The 24,328-nt window shown below is 46.2% G+C and overlaps 2 protein-coding genes across 4 annotated transcripts in view; one reads left to right on the forward strand and one right to left on the reverse strand.

Moving 5' to 3' along the window:
• Positions 1-19,831, forward strand: part of kmt2e (lysine (K)-specific methyltransferase 2E) — a 35,884-nt gene extending 16,053 nt beyond the window's left edge. The window contains exons 3-24 of one of the 2 annotated variants that reach the window (XM_026997441.3): positions 635-743; positions 1,870-2,129; positions 2,442-2,581; positions 3,091-3,269; positions 3,426-3,464; positions 4,412-4,612; positions 5,301-5,431; positions 6,196-6,313; positions 7,211-7,320; positions 7,916-8,171; positions 9,296-9,394; positions 11,588-11,761; positions 12,461-12,787; positions 13,306-13,605; positions 14,238-14,400; positions 14,547-14,782; positions 14,981-15,037; positions 15,137-15,601; positions 16,500-16,735; positions 16,902-16,984; positions 17,121-17,200; positions 17,437-19,831. In XM_026997441.3, the coding sequence (XP_026853242.2) occupies positions 635-743; positions 1,870-2,129; positions 2,442-2,581; positions 3,091-3,269; positions 3,426-3,464; positions 4,412-4,612; positions 5,301-5,431; positions 6,196-6,313; positions 7,211-7,320; positions 7,916-8,171; positions 9,296-9,394; positions 11,588-11,761; positions 12,461-12,787; positions 13,306-13,605; positions 14,238-14,400; positions 14,547-14,782; positions 14,981-15,037; positions 15,137-15,601; positions 16,500-16,735; positions 16,902-16,984; positions 17,121-17,200; positions 17,437-18,474 (4,801 nt within the window). In that variant the 3' untranslated portion in view covers positions 18,475-19,831. The remainder of the gene's footprint in view (positions 1-634; positions 744-1,869; positions 2,130-2,441; positions 2,582-3,090; positions 3,270-3,425; positions 3,465-4,411; positions 4,613-5,300; positions 5,432-6,195; positions 6,314-7,210; positions 7,321-7,915; positions 8,172-9,295; positions 9,395-11,587; positions 11,762-12,460; positions 12,788-13,305; positions 13,606-14,237; positions 14,401-14,546; positions 14,783-14,980; positions 15,038-15,136; positions 15,602-16,499; positions 16,736-16,901; positions 16,985-17,120; positions 17,201-17,436) is intronic. The other variant, XM_035527875.2, reaches the window with a different exon arrangement.
• A 129-nt stretch (positions 19,832-19,960) lies between these two features.
• lhfpl3 (LHFPL tetraspan subfamily member 3) overlaps positions 19,961-24,328 on the reverse strand; it is a 33,845-nt gene continuing 29,477 nt past the window's right edge. Inside the window, exons 3-4 of one of the 2 annotated variants that reach the window (XR_014125833.1) lie at positions 22,306-22,457; positions 19,961-22,056 (exon numbers count right to left, since the gene is read on the reverse strand). Coding sequence is in view for 1 of the 2 variants with exons in the window: in XM_026997315.3 (XP_026853116.2) it covers positions 22,441-22,457 (17 nt within the window). In the remaining variant the exon portion in view is untranslated. The remainder of the gene's footprint in view (positions 22,057-22,305; positions 22,458-24,328) is intronic. The other variant, XM_026997315.3, reaches the window with a different exon arrangement.

Here is a 24,328-nt window from a genome sequence, read left to right on the forward strand (position 1 = left end):
ACTGTCTTTGGAGAGATAGAAGGCTGTTCTGTTATATCTTCATATCAGCTCCTTCCATTCAGCTAAGACAGATCAAGACACACACAAATTCACATGTGTATGTTTGCAAATACACATGCCACAGACACCGAGAAACACACACACACACACACAGCAATGTTCATGACGGTGGGTATGAACATACTAGTTCTGTGCCCTTTGCCAGTTTATACTAAGCAGGTTCCAGCTAACATAATTGGCCTGAGCTCCTGTTGTCTGTTAGAGCTGGGCTTCTTTTTAAAGAGTTTTGGTCTCTTTCTGTCTGAATTTCATTTTATTTTCTCCTCTCTTTTGTTTCTGCCTTGTGTCTTTGCTAAACCTGTTCTGAGAGCGCTTGCTTGCGCTCACGCTCTCGCGCTCTCTCTCACACTCCTCTGTCTCTCTCTCCTCTCCCTCCCTCTCTTGCTCGCTCTATCACACTCACACTCACACTCACACACACACACACACACACACACACACACACACACACACACACACACACACACACACACACACACACACACGCTCGCAAACACCTATAATAGACTTTCTGTTGTTGTCTAACCTGTTCCTCATTTGCGCATGTTTGTGTGTGTTTTTGTGAATTGAGCAGACCTGAATCTGTGGAGGCTAGCCCTGTGGTAGCGGAGAAGTCCAGCTACCCTCATCAGATCTACAGTAGCTCCCACCACTCTCACAGCTACATTGGGTTGCCCTATGCTGTGAGTATCAATATCTCCCTCATCCCCCCCCCCCCCCCCCCAACACACAAACATGCACGGTCCCAGGGCCATGCATCTTAGTAGGTAATGTGGTGATATGCTATAGATGTCATGAGAATTTACTTCATGATACCTTTTCTCTGCCTCGTTCCTCAATAAATAGTATTTTGTCCAATTGTTCATTAAAGAAAGAATTGCTCTCAAAGCCTTAAATCATTGTCTTCTGCAGTGTGACACTAATGGTTTGCTGATGCATTGGGTTTTTTCTGACTTGTTAGTTAGTCAGAGAACCATTGTTGAGATCCAAAAAAATCCTTGTAGTTTGTCATATCGTCCCTGCGATCTGATTACATTTGTTCCCCACTTGCTTCTAAATTCGCAAGCACATCACCTCTGCATACTCGTATAGTTTATAATAGAGGAGGACTGCCAGTAAATCTGTCAGTATTGTCATGTACTTAATTCCTACCACCTTTTGTTTTTTTGCACGCGCAATTGTTTAGAAATATTTTGTGTGCAGTAAAGAAGAAAATTCAGAGTAAAACTCGCAAGCCTGCTTAGCATAGTAAGTAGCTGTTGAAACTTGCTTCCAGTTTCCCACAACAAACTTGGAAAGCATCTCGGGACATGTTTATAGTTCAGCTAATAAAACGCAGAACAAAGTCTGTATCATAATCAGAGTTCGATTTAATATGGAATTGGGTCCCATTTGGCTGAACTGAAATGGTTGTGTGACTCTAGCTATAAAGCTGCATAATTTGATAAATGTCAATGTATGCAAGTATTTTGACATTTATTACTTTGTTACAAAAACGTGCTTTGAATGATTTCAGATCACACGTTCATAACCAAAAAGTTTTGTTTTGCTCCCATACTCACTCTCAGACGCAGACTCTTGCCGTGGAACATCCTGCACTTTCTTCTCCCACACATTCTCTTTTTCTCCCTCTCGCTCTCTCTCTGACACACACAGTCACGCTCAAAGTTCCTCTCACAGTCCGTCTAGTGCGCAAAGGCCCTATCCCCCATTGACCTACATTCCAGCACTCCCTCTCTCTAGGCTGAGGAACGTCCCCCGGAGCTTCCTCTCCAAGCCCCACTAAAATCTTCCTTCTCTCCTGATCAGGACCATAACTATGGGGCACGCCCCCCACCCACACCTCCAGCGTCGCCGCCTCCCTCCGTGCTGATCCGGCAGGGCGAAGGGCTGTTCGTGGGCAGCGGGCGAGCGGGCGAGGGCTTGTACGTCCCGGGTGGCCAGGACGAGGCGTCGCGGGGCACCACGCTGAGTACTTCGGAGGACGGCAGCTACGGCGCGGACATCACACGCTGTATCTGCGGCTTCACCCACGACGACGGCTACATGATTTGCTGTGACAAGTGCAGGTAAAGCCCCGGGACCTGACAGAGACCTTGAACGAGGACACTCCATTAACCGCGAAGATGGTTCACTCGCGCACATGCTCAAGAAACGATGAGGCATCTGTTGATTTTGTGTCCTGGCTATTGATGGCTTTGATGGGTGTTGAATAAAGTACAAAATATGCATTTCAGAAGTTGTTGCAGTCATCGATTGCGAATCTGTTGTTCATTTGTTTGGGTGCATACGAACCCGTCAGCAGTGCAGTCCTGTTGAGACATGTAACAGGTCTTCATAAGCACACTCCTTACTCATGGGAACGCGTGTTGTCATGTCAGTGTGTGGCAGCATATTGACTGTATGGGGATCGATCGGCAGCACATACCTGAGACCTACCTGTGTGAGCGTTGTCAGCCACGGAGTCTGGACAGAGAGCGTGCTATCCTGCTGCAGACCAGGAAGAGAGAAAACATGTCCGGTGAGTGTCAGGCATGCGCGCACACACACACACACACACATGTGCGCACTCACAAGCATATACACACACGCACGCGTGCAAACAAATATAAATGCGCACACACACACTTTCTAACTGACTGCCCACATGATGAATGGAGGCCAGGATCAAATATGCGCCGTCCATGTGTGTTAAAGACTGTATTAACTGTTTTAGGAATTTGAAACATCTGACCTGCTTTTTTATCCCTGTGCTGCCTCTTGCTGGATGTGTTGTGCCATAACAACTGCAGATGCACTCAATGTCATATTATTCCCAAAGGACACTAGGTTATTGTTAATGATTGACATGGCAGGTTTTACATGTACATGTTGCCTGCATGACTGTTTGTAGTGTGCTTTCTAAATTTCATTAAAGTGCATTTGATTCTGTTGGTTGAAATGATTAGTAAGAACCAATGGCATTAATACTTTAAATAAAAACTCTAAAATAAATAATTGAAAGTGCGCATGTGTGTGCGCACATGTTAGACGGAGACACCAGCGCTACGGAGAGTGGTGATGAGGTTCCACTGGAACTGTACACAACGTTTCAGCACACCCCCACCAGCATCACGCTTACCACTGGTCGCCTCGGCAACAAGCAGGCCGACAAGAAACGAAAGAAGAGCGGAGACAAGGAGCCTGCGGCACCACCACGGGCCAAAAAGGTTCACACCTCCAAACCTGAACTGGGGACGTTCACATGCCCAGATGATTTAAAAACGTTTGAATAGAGAACTGCAGTGCGATGAGCTCCAGCACGTGTTTGTTTCGTCTCGTGTTTGACTGACTTTTGTTTGTTTGCTTTTGTTTTCCATCTTCAGGCATTCCGAGAAGGCTCAAGGAAGTCAAACAGAGTAAAGGTGAGCGCAACCCTAATATTACAAACAAGACACCCTGGAAAGACCATATTAAGCTGTCCGCGTTAGTGTCTGGGACTGGCTGTCTCTGTGTCTGTGTGCTGACCAGATTATGGGAGTGGAGTGGCAGGGATTTCTGCTCGGTATTCCGAAGTGACACTGCTCCATTTGGGTTTTCCAGTTGCTGATACTCATGCACAAAAGACAAATTGTTTAATATGCACTCCCATTGCTGGCCAGTAGTGCTGCTACATGTAGAAAAACTGTTAAGTTTCATAGCATTGTCCGTTTTTGAGTTGGTAGTGTCACTGTTTTTTTTAATTGTAAGTTGTTTCTAACTACTTTTTCGTTGTCCAAATAATGGAGATGGCAAGACAATGGTTGATTCAAACACTGCAGTTAATTTTCTTAATATACACGGCATATTTGAATTTATATTTTAATTGAGTTATTTTAATTAATTCAAGTTGTGTAGCTGCTTCTTTTAGTTGGTGGAAAAAACACAAAGGACCACTGAGACCATCAGGGAAGCTTGTTGTGATTTAATATTTGTAAATATTACTTTAAGCTGAGCTGAAATCTTTGTAGAGTAACTTGTTTAACTAGACACTGAAGATTTCCCCAACACTGTCTGCTCCACCGTAAGCTTCACTGGCAGTACTTTTCAATGTCTATGTTGGTGTCTAACAACTGCTAGCACGTGTTTAATAAACAACTGTTATCTGCAAGTTTAACAAACGGTGCTTTGCAGTCATGTTGTGGGTTGTTTGCATGTGTTGTGCTTGGGGTATAGAGTGAGCTTGTTTCAGAGAAAACCCCACTCTGACTTTCTAAACGGCCCTGCCTCGCTCTGGGGGGAAAAAAAATCACACCACTCACATAAAGGTGTATACTGGTGTATATGACACATATGTGAGTGTGTTGACTAAAGCGCGTGTGTGTGTTGGTAGGGCTCTGCACCTGAGTGTGAACCCATGGAGCCCCTCTCTCTGTGGGAGAATAAAGTGAAGTCGTGGATGGAGCGATACGAGGAGGCCAGCACTAACCAGTACAGCGATGATGTCCGATTGCTGCTTCGAGTCAAAGAGGCTCGCGATGGCAAGACGCTTGCCTACAACACGCACACTGCAGCCTTCAAACCACCTGTAGAGGTAGGATGGACACCCTGCAGCCTTTATTCAACCTGTAGAAGTAGGAAACACAATGACGGTTACATAAACTACAGTCTTTAACCCACCAGTAGACTCAGGGGAAACGCACACACACACACAGATATAGTTTTACCTTGCAGTTAAAATTCCCACATATGTTACTGTACAAGTTGCCTCAGTGTAGGTGAAGAGTTAGAGGTTGTATAGACCATATCACCCAAAGAAATGGGCACTGTGTTTTCATTGGGTGAGGCATTTTAACCGCTAGCGAATCAAGTAACTGCAGAGACATGTAGGTGGGACCTCCTTCATTTTTGTGGTTTGTACTTTCCACTCAAATCTGCTGTGAAGTCATATTGACCTCCGTGTCACTGGTGTGCCTCACATCAGAATCATGAGCATTACATACCCATCAAGCCACTGTTGCGTCACGCACGTTGCTCGGTTGGATTTGCCTTCTCTGCCCAAAAAGCTGACAGCCATTCACAAGCTTAGGTTTTTTACCCCCCTTTACAAAGACTCGTACAGTGCATTGTGTATTGCATTTAATTATGGCTTTTATAGTATCTTAAATATTATTGTTGTTTATTTTTTTATTGTTGATGTTTTTATTTATTTATTTGAAATGATTTTTGTCATACCTCAGTGACGGATTTTGTTTTCTCTCTCCGGCTTCCTGTCACCACAGAGCTACGTGCAGAAGAACAAGCGCATTCTGAAGGCTGCACGCGACCTTGCTGCTGACGCGCTCATCATAGAGTACCGGGGCAAGTTTATGCTCAGACAGCAGTTTGAGGCCAACGGCTACTTCTTCAAGAGGTGAGGCACTCCCACTCTCTGCTCCCTGCACAGTTAGTACAGCAGCCTACTTGCATGCATGCACTCACATGGGTAGCACATTTTCTGATTTGGAGTGTGATTTCTGTGGTTTTGCTGTGGGTGTGTTGGCCTTCACTTAAACTATACTTAAAAAAAACATTTAATCAGTTTTTAAGTAGGAGAACAAGTCTTTTATTTAATTGCCTGTGACTAGGGTTGAGTTTAGGATTAGGTTGAGGGATGCATCTTGGATTTAGGTTTAAGATTAGGATTAGAGGGATTCAGTAGAATGTAGGTCAACACTTGATGCTGACTATGACAAATGCACCAGAATGGTGGTGTGGGTGTGTGAGGGGTAAGTCTCCCTGGCATACCCATCTTGTCTCTCACGTTCTATAGAGGCCTGGCTCTCTGCCTTGCAGTATGAACCGAGCCAAACACATGGTTCTCATCAGCACCCCCTCCACTTCCCTCCAACACCCACCGCTTTTGGCTCTTCTGTCCACAACAACAACAGCGATGATGATAATGACAATAATATAACAATAATAGAGGTATTTCACTGAACGCAGCTCAAAATGCAGGGATAACAGTTCATAGAAAACACTTAAAAAGAAAAAGAAGGGGGAGGGAGCAGAATTTGTGGAAAGTTTGGACTAATTCAGTGCCCAAATGTCTTGTGTTTGGAGTTTGAGAGGGCATTCATGTGCAGAACATCCATTACTGATACAGGCAGTTACACTGTGTTTCGCTTGTCCCCACAGGCCGTATCCGTTTGTGTTGTTCTACTCCAAGTTTGATGGCTTGGAGATGTGTGTGGATGCACGCAGCTTTGGAAACGAAGCCCGTTTTATTCGCCGATCCTGCACCCCCAATGCAGAGGTGAGAGTTCTCCGAGAGGGCCCCCCCAATACTAAAAATTAGGGGTCAACCAATGTTTTTTCCCCTGGGCCAATAACGATACGGATTATTAGTGATTAAGGACACTGATATTTGCTGCCAATTAATTTACCATAAATTTGGAAGAATTCAACTCTTTACATCTCACATGAAATGCTTAATATTAGAACATTTATTTAAAAAAAATTAGGTGCTTTGAGCTATAAACAGTATATAATGGTTGCAAAAAATGGTAACTTTATAGTAAAAGTATTTCATTTATACTTTTTATAGTATTTCATTTTATCATTTTAAAATGATGTTTAAATCGAGAACAATAATTAACTTAGTGATAAAAATAGCTTTCCAAATTACAATAACTCCTATAATCTGTTCCTCAGGTACACATATTCCAAACACATTCTAAACTGTGTAGTTCTGCACACCACGTTAGCTCCCATGCATATGCCAAACAAATGTGATGTTTCCAGCAAGATTTGTGCTGCATGCACGAGTCTCACTTGTTTGGCTAAAGCGTGCACTGAAACAAAAACTGCGAAGTGCACTAATGGCACATCGTCTGATTTGGGGGGTGGGGGGGTAGAAAGTGACTTGGTGGGATATTGGGCTAGACTAAAGATGTCTTTTTATGGTTGCATCAGATGTGCACATACATAAAAATGCTTTTATCAACATGGAAACAAGTTTTAAGTGCCAATTTGGATAACGTGGAAAATGCTGAATATTGCCTCCTAAGTATCGGTTGGGCCGATAATCGGTCAACCCCTAATAAAAGTGATAAGTAGACGAACAATGGGTTACTTCATATTGTACTGCCCCACAGTTTGAAATGGTAAGACCCTGTTTCCATACTTTTGTAAATGCTGTTTCTGGTGTTAGGTGCGTCACGTGATAGAGGACGGCATGTTGCACTTGTACATCTACTCTCTGAGGCCCATACCTAAAGGCAGTGAGATCACCATCGGCTTCGACTATGACTACGGCAGCTGGTAAATGCACACGCAAGAAATCCTTCTTAACGAATAAAAGCCTTTCTTCAAGAAAGGCCGGGTGTTCTTTTGGCAAATAAGAGCAAACAAATGAGTGGGTTTGGTTTTGTACGACTGGAGGTCTTTAGAAAGGAGTGTGCGGGTTGGTTAGAAGGTCTGCCACAGATGCATGTGTCCTAGTATCGGCCAATGCTGATGGCGTTGCTGCTGTATAAACTCTACAGCAACTGTAAACCTTTTTTTCCAGTTATCATCACCATCCACAGGGCATGTTGTCATAATGGACATAATTTATTCATAATACTTCGTTGGCTAAGTTCATTGGCTAAAACTATATATTCACAAAATGAACATCTATTGGCAAAGATACAAAGGTTACCGATGGTTGAAAGACAACTGAGAGAGTTTTGGCAGTGTCTTTTGTTACTCTTAATAAGGTGAACCCAAACCCAAAAGGTGAACTCAACCCAAAATCTGGGTTTGTTGGGGTGATGTGCTTTAGGGCTTAGGTAGCAGCACAAACACAATAAATAAGATGATGATAAAACACAACAGTAAAGAAACGTTTCTACTGTCCTTGTGTCCTTGTCTGTAGTAAATACAAGGTGGACTGTGCGTGTGTGCGGGGGAACCAGGAATGCCCCGTGCTCAAGCACAACCAGGAGCCTACGGAAAACCTGGGCTCAGGTACACGCCGCCGGGGCCGCAGGGACAAAGACCCAGTGGTGCGGGACGAGAGCGGGCAGAACCAAAACCTCACGCTGGACTGCGACGGCCCCAAGGGCAAAACGACCAACGACAGCAAACAGCGGAAGCTCTCTCCCCTACGCGTGTCCATCTCTAACAATCAGGTACTGTGGCTGTATGCCCACACGCACGCGCGCACACGTACAGAGAAACTTGGACTCGCACCCATATACCACATTTCACTCTTTTACCATTTAATTTTCTCACACAGCATTTGTTAGTGCATGTGAATTAGTGTCATCATTTTAGGCTTTTTCTTTTTTTGTGGGTTTTTTTATTTTATTTTATTTTTTTATCCACAACTGATTGCATGTGTATTCTTTGACATTAGCTATTCTGCTCTCTGTCCTTATCATCCCTCTTTCCTCACCACTCTCATCTCTACATTTATTGACGGCGAGCCACGCTCCATGGTCCTGCTGTGATTGTGCTGCATGACTGACATATGGTTCACTCAAGCTGTCTGTTTGACAAGCAGGTGCAGGATGACTGTTGCAGTACACCTAGGAAATGCCGGGGGTAAGATAGCTCAGTGGAGCCATGGCCAAATTACCTTACCGCTGAGCTGCCGTGCCTTTGGACTGCTTCCCCAACACGACTGGCAGAACAGATATTTGAGCAGTCACATGGACTGTATGGAACAACCCTGGACTCTGCTCAAGGTCACCAACAACTTTGCCCCACAACATTTCTTTGCTGAATGCAACCCAAATCTGTGCCTTATTTGGACTCTTCATTTATTCGTTATCTTAACATCGAACAGAGTTGGATCTGAAAGCGTTTGCCAACCCTAATGATCAGGTCATGTAGCTGGTCTATAATCAACTTGTTACTGGCAGGAAGGAGGACCCTGCTGCTCGACTAAAGCCAAACGTTCAGAATCACGGTGGGAAATTTGCTGGTCGTTCGTTTCACTGTTATGAAGTCAATTCTGCACAGACTGCATTTGATTTCAAGCTCTTTTGATTTTGCACTGAGAAAATTGGAGCAATAGGACCTGCCACACTGATTTATAGTATGGAATGGGATGTTTGAGAAATATCCGCAGACATTTGTAATTTTTATAAAATGAAGGAACCCAGCACCAGGCCTGTCCGATCTGAGCTGACCTTTACCCCTCGTTCTCCCATCACCTACCTCCTCCTCTTCCTCTCTCCCCCTCTCTCATCCTCCTCTCCTGGTCTGTAGCCAGACATTGAATAAGGGCCCCACCTTTCCCCTCTTGCAGGATCCTGAGTTAATTGAGGATCTAGAAGAGAAAACCTCCATTAGCAATGAAGTAGACATGGAGTCAGAGGAGCACATTGCAGAAAGGAGGAGGAAGATGGTAAGTGTGTCGGGGGAGATGGTTTCCGTGGAACTCACGGTCGTCGTGGAAACTCCACCACCCGCCCCGCCCCTCCCCTCTGCGGCCTCCCTCTTGTCCTGTCCCTCGCGTGCGTGCGTGTGTGCGTGCGCGCATGCACGTGTGTGCGTATGGGGAGAAGAGGGTAGGTGGGTGTTGGTTTGGGAGAGATGATGCCACTAGGTCCCTATGCTTTCCTTTCTCCGAGCCGCTCACTAGTGCCAGCTGCTGCTCTCGCTAGTGCTTCCTCCACCGCCGCTGGCGTTGCCGCCGTCCCTGCTTCTGCTGCTGTGTAGCGTAATCCGGCACGCCGGCACCGCAGGATACCCTCCACTCAACCTCATTCCCTTTCCATCGTGCGCCTTCTGTATGCTGGACCGTTGCAGCTCAGCCTCACACTGCCAGGACCCCCTTTTTTTTATATCTCATTTTCTCAAGGTCCTCTTTCTTGTTTATTTCTGGTATAAGAGGTAAGTATTACTTGTAAGAGACAGCATGTAAACTTGTTTACCTCCCCTTTTCCTCTGACTATTTTTTTGTTTTTCTTGCTCCAACACACCTGTTTTTAAGTCACTGGTTAATTGGCGAACCCTTCATGCTCATTATCAAGTCCTTCACTACCATGGTGTCAGAGCAGGGAGAAAACAAAAATGTCATTAGGCTTCTTGGGGCCTTTGTCTCCAGAAACGGAGGTCCCCTGCTGAATAACCTCCCAGTAAAGCTGTGTTCAAACAGGTCCCTCCAGGCAGTTACCAGGCTGTCCATCTCAAATGAGCAATCATTCAGCTGCTCCTACTGCCAAACCCCAGCCATGCAGAAACTATGAGGGCATGACTGCAAAATCTCTCATGCTTCCTCACTCACCAGACAGAATGCACTCTCTCTCTCTCTCTCTCTCTCGCTCTCTCTCTCTCTCATGAGATGCACTCACTCTCTCTCCCCCTCTCTTAAAAGCACAAGTAAAAGGTGTGAACTGCTGAGTCATAATTATGGGACCACAGGGTACACACTCTCTGAGCAACAGTAAAACACTGTCCATTTCTAGCATCTTGAACCACAGTTAGGTATTTTCTGAAGTGCTATTTAGCTTTCGAGAGAATGGCAAATCCACATTAAAGGTGATGTTGGTTTATATTGCGACACCACCTCAGCGCTCAAGCAAACAGCTTGCGTTGTTCTACTGATATTTGGCTTTAATTGTATCACAAATAAACACTGTTGTGTCCATTTAAGGGGCCACTCGAGTAACCCAAGCCTTGGCTTCTTTGGGAAACCAGCTGTGTCGGGCAGCCAAGTGCAGCTGTGAAGGCGCCCTTTAAGTTTCTGCCCACGTGGCAGGCCTCAGAGTTAACAGGCAGTGACTGGGGGGTTTCGGAGATGCACTCAGGCATACTCAGCTGGAAGCGGTGACTCAAGATCTTCAGCTCCTTCCTCCACATAAGAGTATGAAAGCTCACAGGAGGCCTCTGTCTGTAAGGCGGTGCTTCTCACGTTATCGCATGCACTGCTTGTCCTTGTGCACCCAGCTCAGTTCATATAGGGCTGGCTCATTAGCTTGTGTTCAGCCAGGTGTGTCAGGGCAAAGATGACATCGAAACCCACAGAGCACGGGGTCTCCGCAGCTGGGATCTGGGATCACGAGCTACTCGTGCGACTCAGCTGGCACGTTTGGTGCTGTGCAGTGGGCATCTCCTGGCTACACAGGTTGGAAAATACACTACCTCAGTACTTGGAACTGCATTTTCACTGTGTCAGAGGTGTTGAGCAGACGGAGACGTTTCCTTTTCCCCGTCCTTTCCGCTTCGAGTCGGTGCGGATGCCATATTGCACTGCAGTTATTTGAGCTCTCCTCAGTGTTGAAGGTTTGGAAAACACCAAAAGCGTTCAGTGTGTTATTGAAACTGCTGCTGGACATGCACCAACCCTGTCTTTGACCAAATAATTAAGTTAAGTTTGTTTTCTACAGAATTCTCCCACAACCAAAAAAAATCTGCTGCCTTTTGTTGTTGTTGCTGCTCCTCCTCCACCCCCAGAAAGGCTCTGGTGCTGTCTGTCCTCTGTCTACCTCTGCTGCTGGTCTCCTGTGTGCACTGTCCGGCTAGCTGCCTCCATAACTCTTTACCATTTGCTCACTTGTGTTTTTCTCTCTCTCTCTCTCTCTCTCTCTCTGCTTAGACACGTGAGGAGAGGAAGATGGAGGCCATCTTGCAGGCATTCGCCCGCATGGAGAAAAGGGAGAAACGTCGGGAGCAGGCGCTGGAGAGGATCGGCACCAAGGTTGAAGTCGCCGCCCGCAGTGACATCAAAGAAGAGCCCCCTGCCACACCAGAGACCGAGTCTCCTACTACGGTACGGCTGTGTGCGTATGCGAGCACACACATCCGTTCATATTTAACTCTTAGTTGGGGTGTAGGGCTCTGCTTTCTGCCAGGAACCTCAGACTTGAGCCCCGGAGTACCACAGCACTGCACGGAGCAGAGAATTTAAATTAAAAATAAATAAATAAATAAATAAATAATTTTTTCTGCTGCCACACACCATCACTCATCACATCCAAATTAAAATAGTTGCGGCACTCCAGAGTCTGAGGCTGAGACTCTTGCTGTATGCATCACACTGGGCTGTTACAGGGTGTGAGAGGGGAACTCAAGCGCTGCATGGTGCTGAAAGCACGTTTTTAATGATCACCGCTCTGATGTTAGAAACTAGGGGAATTTTGTACAGTTTGGTCTGATGCACCTATATGTTGTTGTTGTTCAGTTTAAAAAGTTGGACAAGAAAGTTTAGTCATTAAATGCCCTTAAATTGAAAAAAGAATCGACATTAAATCATCCTCTTTTGCTTACTGATCTCAACTGCACCATTTTAAGTGAAATTGATTAAAATTAAAGAATTTAAGCATAGCTGATGATGGACATACAGCAAATGGCCATTCAATGCATAAGGTAGATTGCTATAAACATTCCGATATTATAAACGTTACCCCTGCGTTTCTGACTGGCCATTAAAGCTCGGCTTTTGTCTCGACTCTGTCATTGTTCTCTTCAGCCGTTGTTGGAGACGGTGAAGGAGGAAGCAGGTCAGAAGCCAGCCAAGGTGAGCCGGAGCAAACAGCGCAAGAGCTTCTCACGCAATCGCACACACATCGGCCAGCAGAGGCGGCGCACACGCACGGCCAGCGCGTGCTCTGACTTGCCTCCCGGATCCCCCACTGACACCCTCGAGCCGCTGGCCGGGGAAATGCAGGATGGGGAGACACCCTTGGCCCCGGAGGCTGCCGATCCACCCGCGAATGCCCCCGAGGCCAGCCCCCCCCACAGCGGCTCCCCCGCACCGCCCTGCCGCAGTGGACAGAAGTACCCGAAAACAAAAAAGGTGAAGCTCCCCACCCCACTGCTGAACAAGCCTTTACCCAGCATGACTGTAGTAAACCCTGGCGCACACAACAGAGGTCTACAGCTCACACTCACTCACTCATTCAAATTGCTTTATTGACATTAATTGTAAACTTTTGCCAGATTAATATTAATAATATTAATCAATCTTTTAAAGTAATAATTAAAAACTGGAGAATGAGGGAAAAACTAATTAAATAATTATTTCGTATATACACCTACTGTAGACACATACAATAATACATAGATGTGATGACACACGTGTACAAGGGATTGTTGAACATGCGGTTTGATTGTTTTCTCTAAGACGGTGGCAGTTATAAGCATAATGTGCTGATATATTTTAAAACATTCTGCAATTTCTCCTAAACGTGTGCAGCATGTCTTCATGCATGTTTGTATTGAGTTTTTTTAATTTAGTTTGAAATGTGTGTATGAGCAGAGGAAGTGTCCATTTCTCCTCAGCTGTACTGAGCGCATATCCGTTCTCCCCCCCAGCACTTAGTGAACGAGTGGATGGGTGTGGAGAAGCAAGAGCGGGTGTCCACACGCACCCCGGAGCCGGTCCCCGAGCGGCCCCTGCGCATCAGCAGTGACCCAGAGGTGCTGGCCACGCAGCTGAACTCCCTGCCAGGCATGGCGTGCAGCCCCCACGTGTACAGCACCCCCAAGCACTACGTGCGCTTCTCCTCGCCCTTCCTGGCCAGCCGCAGCCCCAGCGCTCCTGGAGTGCCCACGGGCCGGCGCCGCTCGCGAGAGCTCCCCGAGACGCCGCCCACCTCCGGCTCCTGCAAGAAGGTCCGTCGCCATCTCTCGCCTCTCGGCACAGCTCTAGGTTTCAAGGTCCCACGGACGGAGTTTGTTACAAAGAATACAAATGCAGTTGTACAATACTGAACTGCAGATCAGGTGAAATCTTGTGACGTAGTTTGTACAGGGCTGGGGAGTCGCCAGGCAAGAAGGAGAAAACGGATGTGCTTTAACCACTATGGCCTGCTTGTCCAAGCTCTATAAATGAGTAAACTCACCCACTTCAGTCCATATAAATATAGCGATGAATGCTTATTTTCAGTTGTTACCTCTGCACACAAGATGCCGTGTGTGTGATGTGCACAATCGTTACTGAAACATTATAGCACACCAGGGATGCCTTGCATCCAGAGAGGACACATAAGAAGTCTATACACAAAAACAAGGACATTACATTTCATAAACAAAAGTTAATTCTATAGAATTCTATAGATAATTCTAATAGAATAATTCTATAGAAATGAATGATTCACACTGCAGCCCAGTCTCCAGGTCTCAGTGAGATGCTCTTTAGCACTGAAAAGCTGGGGGGGGGGGGTAGGTGGTTGTTTGTACCTATGGCTGCTCTCTCTCTGGATCCGTTGGACTGAACCCGTCTGCCTGCTTGTTGCTCTGTGCAGCGCTGGCTAAAGCAGGCATTGGAGGAGGAGGGATCCATGAGTCCCGGAGGGCGCTCCACCATCCTGATGCCCAGTGAGGGTCCACTTAGCCCCCCGATCAACGGAGAGTCAGACAGCCCCCTCCCCGTCAATGGAAGCTGCTCTTTACCTGGTGGATGTCCAGGTATGTGCGCCTGACTCTGTGTAGTATTTCTAAGTAGTGTTTGAGAGGCCTTTTTCCTTTGTTTGAATAGTTTCAAATATCAGTTGAGGATTGATTAAATTCATAGACATTATTGAACATAATCAATTTTCATTGGATTTCCACAGAGCTGCCCACCCCTTTGAAGAAGCGACGTTTGTGTCCCATGGAGCCGTGCATGTCAGAGACATCCACCCCGTACACATCCCCGTGTGCCACCCCGACGCGAGCCGAGCCCGCGGACGCCCCTGGAACCCCCCAGCAGCTGGCCACCCCGCCCCGTGCCCGCCTAGACGACCCTGGCACGGAACCTTCTACTCCCACATACATCTCCCAGAACCCGGCACACACCACGACACAGGAAGTAAGAACACACACGTTACAAGCATGCACGAGCGCACGCGTGCACACACAGGCCTCCATTCCAAGTTTCACTTCTAGGTGTATCAAATCTTGAAAACGTCTTCTTTGTATTAGTCACTCCGACCGTGCACATTTAAACGTGTACTTCAGTTTCCACTTGACTGGGTTATATTCATCCCTAATATTTGCAAATCTACAGAGTGAGTCATCTGTAGAAAGCTCTCCAGAGACGAGCAGAAGACCAAGTACACAAGAGGTCAGTCTCCCCATTTCCTGTTCTGGTTGTGTGGACTTGTATATGGATTGTTTACCTATCTGTGTGTTTGTGTGTGTATTTATCGCTTGCCTATTCCAGACTGAGCGTCCTCCATCAGTGTTAGCCTGTCCAAGTAAAAGGCTTCCGGTTCCTGAAACCCCTCCCCAGGACCCAGGAAGGCCTGCTGGTTCCCTGAGCCCTGACGCCTCCCTCCACGAGCCTCAGGACCCAGCGGGGGACGAGTGCATGGAGGCAGAAAGCAGCACGGAGGCCCCCTCCACTTCCGACACGCCGGCTTCCTCTTACCTCCCTTGGATGAAGAGTCCAGACCCCGGCGGACTGTCCTTCTCGCCCATCAACTCCAACCTGAGGGACCTCACTCCGTCCCACACGCTTGAGATGGGGGCGTTCAGGCCTGAGGCTGCAGTTGCAGGGAACTTCAGCGAGGGCGCGCCCTACTACCCCTGCAGTGAGGAGCCGGGGGCCATGGCCTTCACCCGTTCACTTAGTGGAGACGCTGGAGAGGGAGGAGGCACCGTTCAGAACCCCCCACAGAAGAAAAAGGTGAGTTCCTGTCCTGTCCCGTACATTTCTGAACAGGAGCAGGAGGAAGGTAGGAATTGCATTAAAAAACCGGGTTCTAATTTCACCACCCATGAGAGATTTATGTAGGCTCCGAATTGACTTTAATGATCCAGCAGAGTGCGACGCGCGCGTGTGTGCAGGCCTGTATTTATTTAATAATGAACAAAGACAGAGTAAAATATTCAACAGCAAATAAGAGTGTTGTGCTGTACTTTTAGTGTGCAGGAGTAGAAAGATTACATGAGCAACTACTAAAGACATGGACTGAGTGGTTATAGCAGCTTTACTGTATAAGCAGCTTTTCCTTCCTCAGACTTTTTGCCTAATCATGGAAGTGGACTACTGTTCACTCGCCCTGGGCCCAAAATAGCAGGCAGACCATGTGTTATATTCCCATAGTTTTATGCCTAAAGGGGAATGGATTCCATCTTCCCTGTGTGTGACGAGGCACAGAGTTTGAAATGCACTCGTGAGCCAGAATCCCAGCAGACATGTCCAAGACTTTTGGTTCAGCTGAACAGCTGTTATATGTGTAAAATGCTGCATGACGTTAATATATAAACTAGAGCTGCATGATGAACTGTGCTGCATAGCTTATGACATTCCAAAATTCACATAAACTCCTATTAATCAACATGCACTTGAGCGTTGTGCCTAATGTTTATGCATATGTTTATGCTTATTTCTGGCAATTTAAGATTAAAATGATGTTGAATGTGATTTTGCAATTTACTCACATGTATTAATTTATTTAGTTTATAGCTGAAATGGTAATGGCAGAAATCTCTGACCAACACGAAACTTTAAATATGAATGTTCTTCATATTGTACAGCTCCTGCCCAGACCTCGTGTGACTCGCCGTTTGCCCTCTTCCAGGTCTCTCTGCTGGAGTACAGGAAGCGGCAGCGTGAAGCCAGACGCAGCGGTGGCTCTAAGGTGGAGTGCAGCTCGCCTGTTTCCACGGCACCCCCGGTGGACATGTTCCCTGTCACTGTAGAAACAGCCCCCGAGTCCTCTGTTCCCGTGGTTACACTGGCCCCCAGGACACCACAGCCCAACGAGGACCCCGAAGCCCCGCCACAGGGGGAGCGGGAGGGGGGAGAGGCACAGTGGTATGTTCTAGCGTCAGTATCAGTAATCAGTAATAGACCCCTTCTAAAATGTGAAAAATCTTTGTTTATAAATTTGAGACAAAGGAATATACTGTACAGCGCCAGACATCTAGGACTTGTGCTGTAGCAGAGTGGATGAGTAGTTCTGGCTTGATTCTGTTGTCAGGACCTCCTCAACCTCGGTGGAGCAGGCCCGGGAGCGTGGCTATCACAGAGCCCTGCTCCTGAGTGACCATCGCAAGGATGCAGGTCAGACACACCACCGCAGTCGGCCGTTCATGTTACACCAGCCTTAGGTTACGTTATGTCTCCTGTGTTTCTTATTCATAAGCACTCACGACCGCCATGCCTCGTCCTAAACTGGCTGTTTGCCTTTTTTCGGCAGACGGAGTGGAGATGGAAAGTGGCGATGTCCCAGTGAGGGAATGTCCTTCACCTAAGAGCTGCAAGAGCCCTGCACACAGAGTAAGACCTTCATTTACGTTCATAAGCTCCTATACAGAGCAACTTACAAAAAAAGTGCGTTAGCTATCTATTCAGAAATGCATCCTTAGCTGGCACGAACCATTCACATATGGCTGCTTTCAGTATGATCAAATTAATATGCTAATATATAAGGAAGTGCAGTTCATTCTCAAACAGATAATTTGTCTGAGCCTCCCCTCTCCTCTCTCCCCTCCCCTCCCCTCTCCTCTCCTCAGTCCTGTTCCCCAGGTCCGAGCACCTTTCGGCCGTCTAAAGAGGAGGAGAGTGAAGCTCAGCCTCGTGCCCAGCCCCAGCCGCTGTCCGTCCAGCAGTGTGCCTCCAAGCTGGCGCTCTCCAAGTCGGCCCCTTTAACACCCAGCAAGCTCCACTGCAGCCCGTCTGCAGCTCCTCAGGGCCACTACGCCGCAACCTCCATCCTGCCCTCCCCGAAAACTCAGCCACAGGGCTCGCCCTACCGTGGCCAGAGGGCCTTCCTCTCGGCCCAGCCCCAGAACCAAGCCCAGCCCGTGGCGTCATCGGGGCCTGCCGCTTTTCCCCAATACAGCCCCCAGAACGCGCCTCCTCCACCTCCGCCCCCCCCTCCGGCACCCCCCGCGTCTGCCGCCTACTTTCCCACCCAGGCGGCCGCGGCCGCGGCCCCGTTCCCGGGGTTTAAAACGGCCGTGCCCTCCCCGTTTCCTCCGGGCTCCCAGACACTGCTACAGCCCCACCATACGCTTCACTACCAGAACAGTGCGGCCCCGCCTCCTCCCCCGCCTCCCCCTCCCCCGCACCCTCAGCCCGGCCCTGCTCTGCTGCACGTCAACCTGCAGCCTACTTCCATCCAGCAGCATCAACTGCTCCTCAGCTCCGCCCCTCCCCCGCCCCCTCCCCCGCCCCCTCAGGCCCAGACCTCTCAGCAGCCACAATCTACCAGCAGCAGTCTGCTCTCGATCAAGCAAGGGCCTCCTCCTCCACCGCTCCCACCTCCACCACCGGCGCCCTCTAGTGGCGCTCCTCACCCATATCAAAACATAGGTGGTTTCCAAACCACTCTTCTCCACCAGTCGGCAGCAAGCAACCCCTCAGTACCACCCTCCTCTTATCAACAGACTGTGTTACCACCTCCTCCGCCCCCACCACCACAGCAAACCCCACCTCCTCAGTCTCCATCCAATCCAAACGCTCCACAGATCACCAGCGGCAACAGAGGCCCTCCTCCTTCCTCAGCCGCCTTTCATAATGCCGGCTATATGGGCACAGGTTGGCACTGACTTCGCCCACGGCACCTGCCTACGAGTGGACTCGCAAGGAGACAAAGGCAATGGAAATACGGTGTAACATAGGAAACTCGACCCCACTGTAAATATTTTCTATGTACCTTTACAGTCGGCTAACTGAAAAATAGGAATGGGTCAGAAGCAAAGAAAGGTGCCCTTTCAGGCAAACTGAATCAGAAAACAGCACTGAAGTACAGGACTGTAAAACAATCTGGAGAGACATCATGTAAACAAGAACATGGATGATCATTGGTGCTCATCACCTACCCAGACACACACACCCCAACCGTCTGTTGTCTTAATAGACTTCTGTTTAGGTTCCCTTTGTTGTTTTAGCTTTTTCCCAGGCAATCTCTCTCTTTCTCTCTCTCTCTCTCTCTCTCTCTCTCTCTCTCTCTTCTCTCTCTCCCCCCACCTCCTCTTCCCTTTCCTGGTGTTATATAATGGACATTCCATTATCCTCTCCTCTTTCTTCTTGTAGTTCTCCAAGCATTTATTTGTTTTATCTAGTGGTTCATTTATAGCAAAAATAAATGCTTTTTGTATAGAGGAAAAAAATACAGAATTATTATTTTTTTTAATCCTCCGTGTAACAAAAAATAATATCTGTGCACAGCTGCAGAAATTTGAGAGACCTTTCTGGTAGGCTGCTTCACTGCTCCAGAAGTCTGCACTTCTGTGTGTCTGTGCGTGTGTCTGCGTGTGCAAGGAGAGGAGGTAGGGAAACAGAGACTTTGTATGAGCACGTTGGTCTACATAATTGTGTTTAGTTGAATGTATGGGTGTGTGTCTCTGTATGGGGGGTTGTGGGTGTATGGCTGTGTATCTGTGTGTGTGTGTGTGTGTGCGCGGGGGGGGGGGGGGGGGGTTCTGGGTGTGTGTGCACGCGTTTGTGTGAATAAAGGTGAGTAAACTGATCCAGGCCTGTCCTCTGAGGCCGTCTGAAAGGTTGTTCCTGTTGACCGTCAGCGGTTTATTTTTGAATATTGATGGTTATTTGTAGAAAGTGTAATTTAATGTATAGGTGGTTACTCCAGCTTTCTCCAGAAACAGGTGTAAATATCTGCTTTTTTTCTTTTCTATGCTTGTACAATTTGCTCCCGTCCCATTTTGGAATATGGTTGTAAATATGAGCACCCTTGGCAACAACAAAAACAAAACAAAGCTGAATGTTTCTGTGACTGTAGCACTATTTTAATTTCCTTCTCTCTGGATTATTCGATTTTGTCCCTTTTATTTTTTATTATTCGTGTGTGAGTGTGTGTGAAGAGCACTGGCTCACAGACACAGCACTGGTTGGATATTTTCATGGTTCATTATAATAAATCACTGTAATGACAGTTTTATACCACCTATGCATTTCTGTGTTTGTGTGTGCGTGTGCGTGTGCGTGTGCATGTACGTGTACTCACCATTTTATGTATGTAGTAGGCTACTGAGGGATGCCATAAGACCAATCCAGTTAGTTACACCAATGTTAGTGTGTGACAGAAAACAAGGTCTTAGCGGAGGATGATGTGAATGCCACCTAACAGCTACATAGTAACACTCATCAATACAATTTTATTATGGTCCTGCATGTGGTCAGAGGCATTGAGTCACCTTTTTACTCCATGGTTATGGCCCAACCGAATGCAAACAATCGCGACCATGGAGAAAACTACAAAAGGAAGTATACTCAGACGGATGATGTTCTCTGCTTCCTCTGCTATCAGCTGGGCCCAAACAGGAATCTCCATGACAAAAGTTGTTTCAAGTGAGGGGATGCGCACAATTGCTTAAATCCAAAACTAATTAAAAAAAAAAAAAGTTGTCTGTTGCTCTTCAGACAAACATGCCAGTCTCTTTACTTAATTTAGGAAAAGAAACAAGTTGTGCAGCTTTTGTAGGACAGCAAGAATAGTATGTTAAAAAGGTAGTATTTTCACAATTGTGTTCAGGTGCGCCTGTCAGTTCTTGAAGGAAGGTCTAGAAAATGTGTGCATATTAAATTACTAGATTAATATTTGTACTTAATCAAACTGGGAAATATCACACAGTACAGACTTCTGATGAACAGGTAAATGTTAAAACTGTCCGACAATGTTAAAACGGCCCCCAAGGTGGCGGTAGGGAGCATCCCATAGGCACGAGTCTGGTTTTCCAAATTTTAGTGCCTGCTAGATTTATTTACAAAGACTGATTTACTCTTTCCTCTGCAGGTCATAAATTTGCTCTATATACAAAAATGAATTGGTTAATAACACTTCATCTGTGACTGCTAAGGGAATTGTTTTTTATTCATTTACATCTTAGATTCTTATTGAATCCCTAGAATGCATTTTTACAATTTCTGTGTAATATGTACATGGCTTTCTCCCCTTTGCCTACATACAGAACCATCAGATAAGACGGACACCCAGCATTTTCAGACCTCTCCCTCTGACATTTCAACAATGTGACTTTAATAATTACAACATTATACTGAACCACTACACTTCCACAGAGCAAGGAGTTTGACATGTGTGTGCGCGCACGCGCAGGTGTGTGGACTTGCTGCATGAACTCGCCTACCATCGCTATTCTGTGCAGCCCGGTGTACACAGGTTAACCTCATCACCATGGTGACAATACCAAGATAACATTACAGCACCAACTGAGCACATCATAAGTATGACACACACAATTCTACTGTACTAACACTGCCAAAGAACAAGAGTTAGAAGTAAATATCAGAGTCGAGACATGCAGACAAAAAAAAACTCCAACGCACGTGCATCGCATACTGTACGGGATAAACATTTTAACACTCTCCTACTTCAGTACGTCTCTGCTTGCTCATTTCACAGTTTCACGAAGCTTAAAATAACTGCCTGGTTTCTACACGTAACTTTCATTAAACTATCTACACTTTTTTTCTCTCTCTCTCTCTCTCTCTCTCTCTCTCTCTCTCTCTCTCTCTCTTCTTGCATCATTGAACCATCTGTTTTGCTTTTGAAAGGACAGCGATGTCATGGAGTCATATCCCACTGAGGCCCGGTACAATGACGGAGTAACATCACGACGTCATCTCCAAATCCCTCGTTTGGTGACTGTCGTCATGGCAACTGATGGGGAGACGCTAAACCGACTGTCCAGAGAGCAGCTCAGAGTACAGGCTGCAGCCTACAGCTCAAGATAACGATGTACTGGACTTTGACCCGACGATTCGGCTATGTTTGTAAAATTCAGAAACTCCATAACACGCATACATTTGTTCAGTTGTAGTCTTTGTGAGAGTAAGAGAAGGGGGGGAGAAGGAGTGAGAGTGAAGATCAACAGATGGAAAAATGGTTATATCAGTCTTAATTGAACTGTATTCCTCTATCCTGATTGGATAGTGTCCAAATGTGCCGTCTTAGGCAACCAATGGCGTTGTTGAACACAGCAGGGTCGGAGAGGTGTATGTACATGCTCTGCAGGGGGCTGCTGGGGGTCAGGGGTCGAACAGTGGAAGATGAGCTGGATTTCTTCACTCCTTTTCCTTCATCCTTCACTTCTTCCCTCCGTTTCCCCAAATGCTAGTGGATGCACTTTCCTTAACAAGGCAAAATGAACCTGGGAACAGAAGAAAAGGATGTGAGAGGTATCCCACCCTGTCTCGAGGCACAGGAAACTAAACACGTGGATACAATGGGACAAAATCAACACTGATCATGGGACTGTAATGTGGATGAGTGCTGAACATGCAGGAAATAAAAGTTAATACTGAATACATACTGTAACTTGAATGTATCATTATGTAACTATTGTTTTCATGAACACTAAATACAATGTACTAGAATTGTACATATGCAGAGACCATACATTTATGCCCACAGATCAAAGCTTGAGAGACAAGACTCCTCTGGAGAGAGCTGTAACATCCGTCTTTAAAATGAGGGCTTACTGGGCCCCAGTCGGGTCCTGTGTGGGGCCACTCACCTCCTCTGGCTGGGCAGGTTATGCGTGTCCGCTCTCTGTTGGAAATAAAAACATGAGTTATCAGATGAAGTTAAAAGCAAACAACAAATGCAGCTTGTAGGTGGACAAATATGATAGAAGTATTAGAGAAAGGTGCTGGTAACACTCCCTGCCGTTTTGCACGCCTCACTGAAAAGCCTTTGCCAACTCTGCCACTAGATGGCATCAGAACACTCATCAGATTCCAAAACAAATTGGTGTGTATTTCACTTTGAGTAGAGCTCAGAATCATTCAGACCTCTGCAAACATTAAAGGAAAATTTTGTAGTTGTAATTGTCAGGTTAATGGTGTGAAACAGCAAACAGTTTATTACTCCTTCAACGTCATAGCACTGCCAGCTTGCGGTTTTAAGTAACAGGATTTCACACTTATAATCCCTGATTACAACTTTATAATGCCTGATATATGGACTATTATGAAAGACAATGCAGCGAATACAAGCTAATATCTGCTATAATATGACCTTGTGGCCACTGAAATTGTGATTCTGAAATCTGACCATATTACTATGTCTACATGAGGTTTCTTTTCATTACTGGAGTTGGTATAATATTCGGCGGGGGTGATTACTGGGATGAGCTGGTTTTGCTCCTCGCTCAGAACTGGTGACTGTTTTGTAAAAGACTCCATCTACCCTCTCTGAATACCCACCTTCCAGTAACACCAGATGGCTCGAACATTTCTGGTCTTTTTTAAATTAGATTCATGTGTCCTGGGCTCTAGTGCTACAGGTTCCCAGCTCCCCTTAAGTACTGGCTCCTAGCTGCAGCTTTGTGTGTGTGTGTGTGTGTGTGAGGGCGTGATTAGTAATGCATGGCTCAGTCTTTCGGTCCACTGCCCTGCGCTTCAGTTAACCCCAACCCACAGAAAATTCTCATTCTCTCTCTCGCTCTCTGGAACTCCCCCCTCTTTTCCTTCGTTTATCTCTATCCTTATATTCTTTGTTCTCTTTCCACCTTAATGACCATTTCTCATCATTTCTCATTTCTCATCCTCGTTTCTCACCCTCCCTGATCTGTCCATCTTTGCTTCGTCCAGGAGCGAGTGAATAAACAGAATGGCAGAGCAGCTGTGCACTGATAACATGGCCACTGGACAGATGCACCGAAGCCGATCAGCTGAAATGTAAAGCTGCACATCCAAATCGTTCATTTTTAACTCGTTTTAGAGGTGCATTCATGAACAAAGAGCTGTAGGTGCCACCACCACCAACAATCAAAGGGCCCCTATATAAAAAGATGAATTTCCCTAGATTTACTGACATTTGAAAACATGAAGTAATATCTAAAGGTTGTTAACATTTCAAAACACACCACTCTCTCCCCCAGACTATACAGTCCATATAAGGAATCTAAGTTAGAAAACAAAGTTTTGAAGTCACTACTTCTCTGATGTGTATATAGGTTTGAAGTCACTACTTCTCTGATGTATATAGGTTTGAAGTCACTACTTCTCTGATGTATATAGGTTTGAAGTCACTACTTCTCTGATGTATATAGGTTTCAAGTCACTACTTCTCTGATGTATATAGGTTTCAAGTCACTACTTCTCTGATGTATATAGGTTTGAAGTCACTACTTCTCTGATGTATATAGGTTTGAAGTCACTACTTCTCTGATGTCAAGACTCATTTATCTCCACCTATTCAATCGGCAGCAGTTTAGCCCCATCCACATTCACTACAGTTCTCAGGTGTTTCAGCTCTGAGTACATTCTGAATGAAGCACATCACAGGGCAGGCAGTCAGAATATTTACCTTATACCTTATATCTGTCTCATTTACCTTATCAGTCTCATATACCTTATACCTGTCTCATTTATTTATATATATATATATATATATATATATATATATATATATATATA

This window comes from Electrophorus electricus, chromosome 11, assembly GCF_041902795.1.
Source record: "Electrophorus electricus isolate QZ-2024a chromosome 11, ASM4190279v1, whole genome shotgun sequence".
In the NCBI taxonomy this organism is placed as follows: domain Eukaryota; kingdom Metazoa; phylum Chordata; class Actinopteri; order Gymnotiformes; family Gymnotidae; genus Electrophorus; species Electrophorus electricus.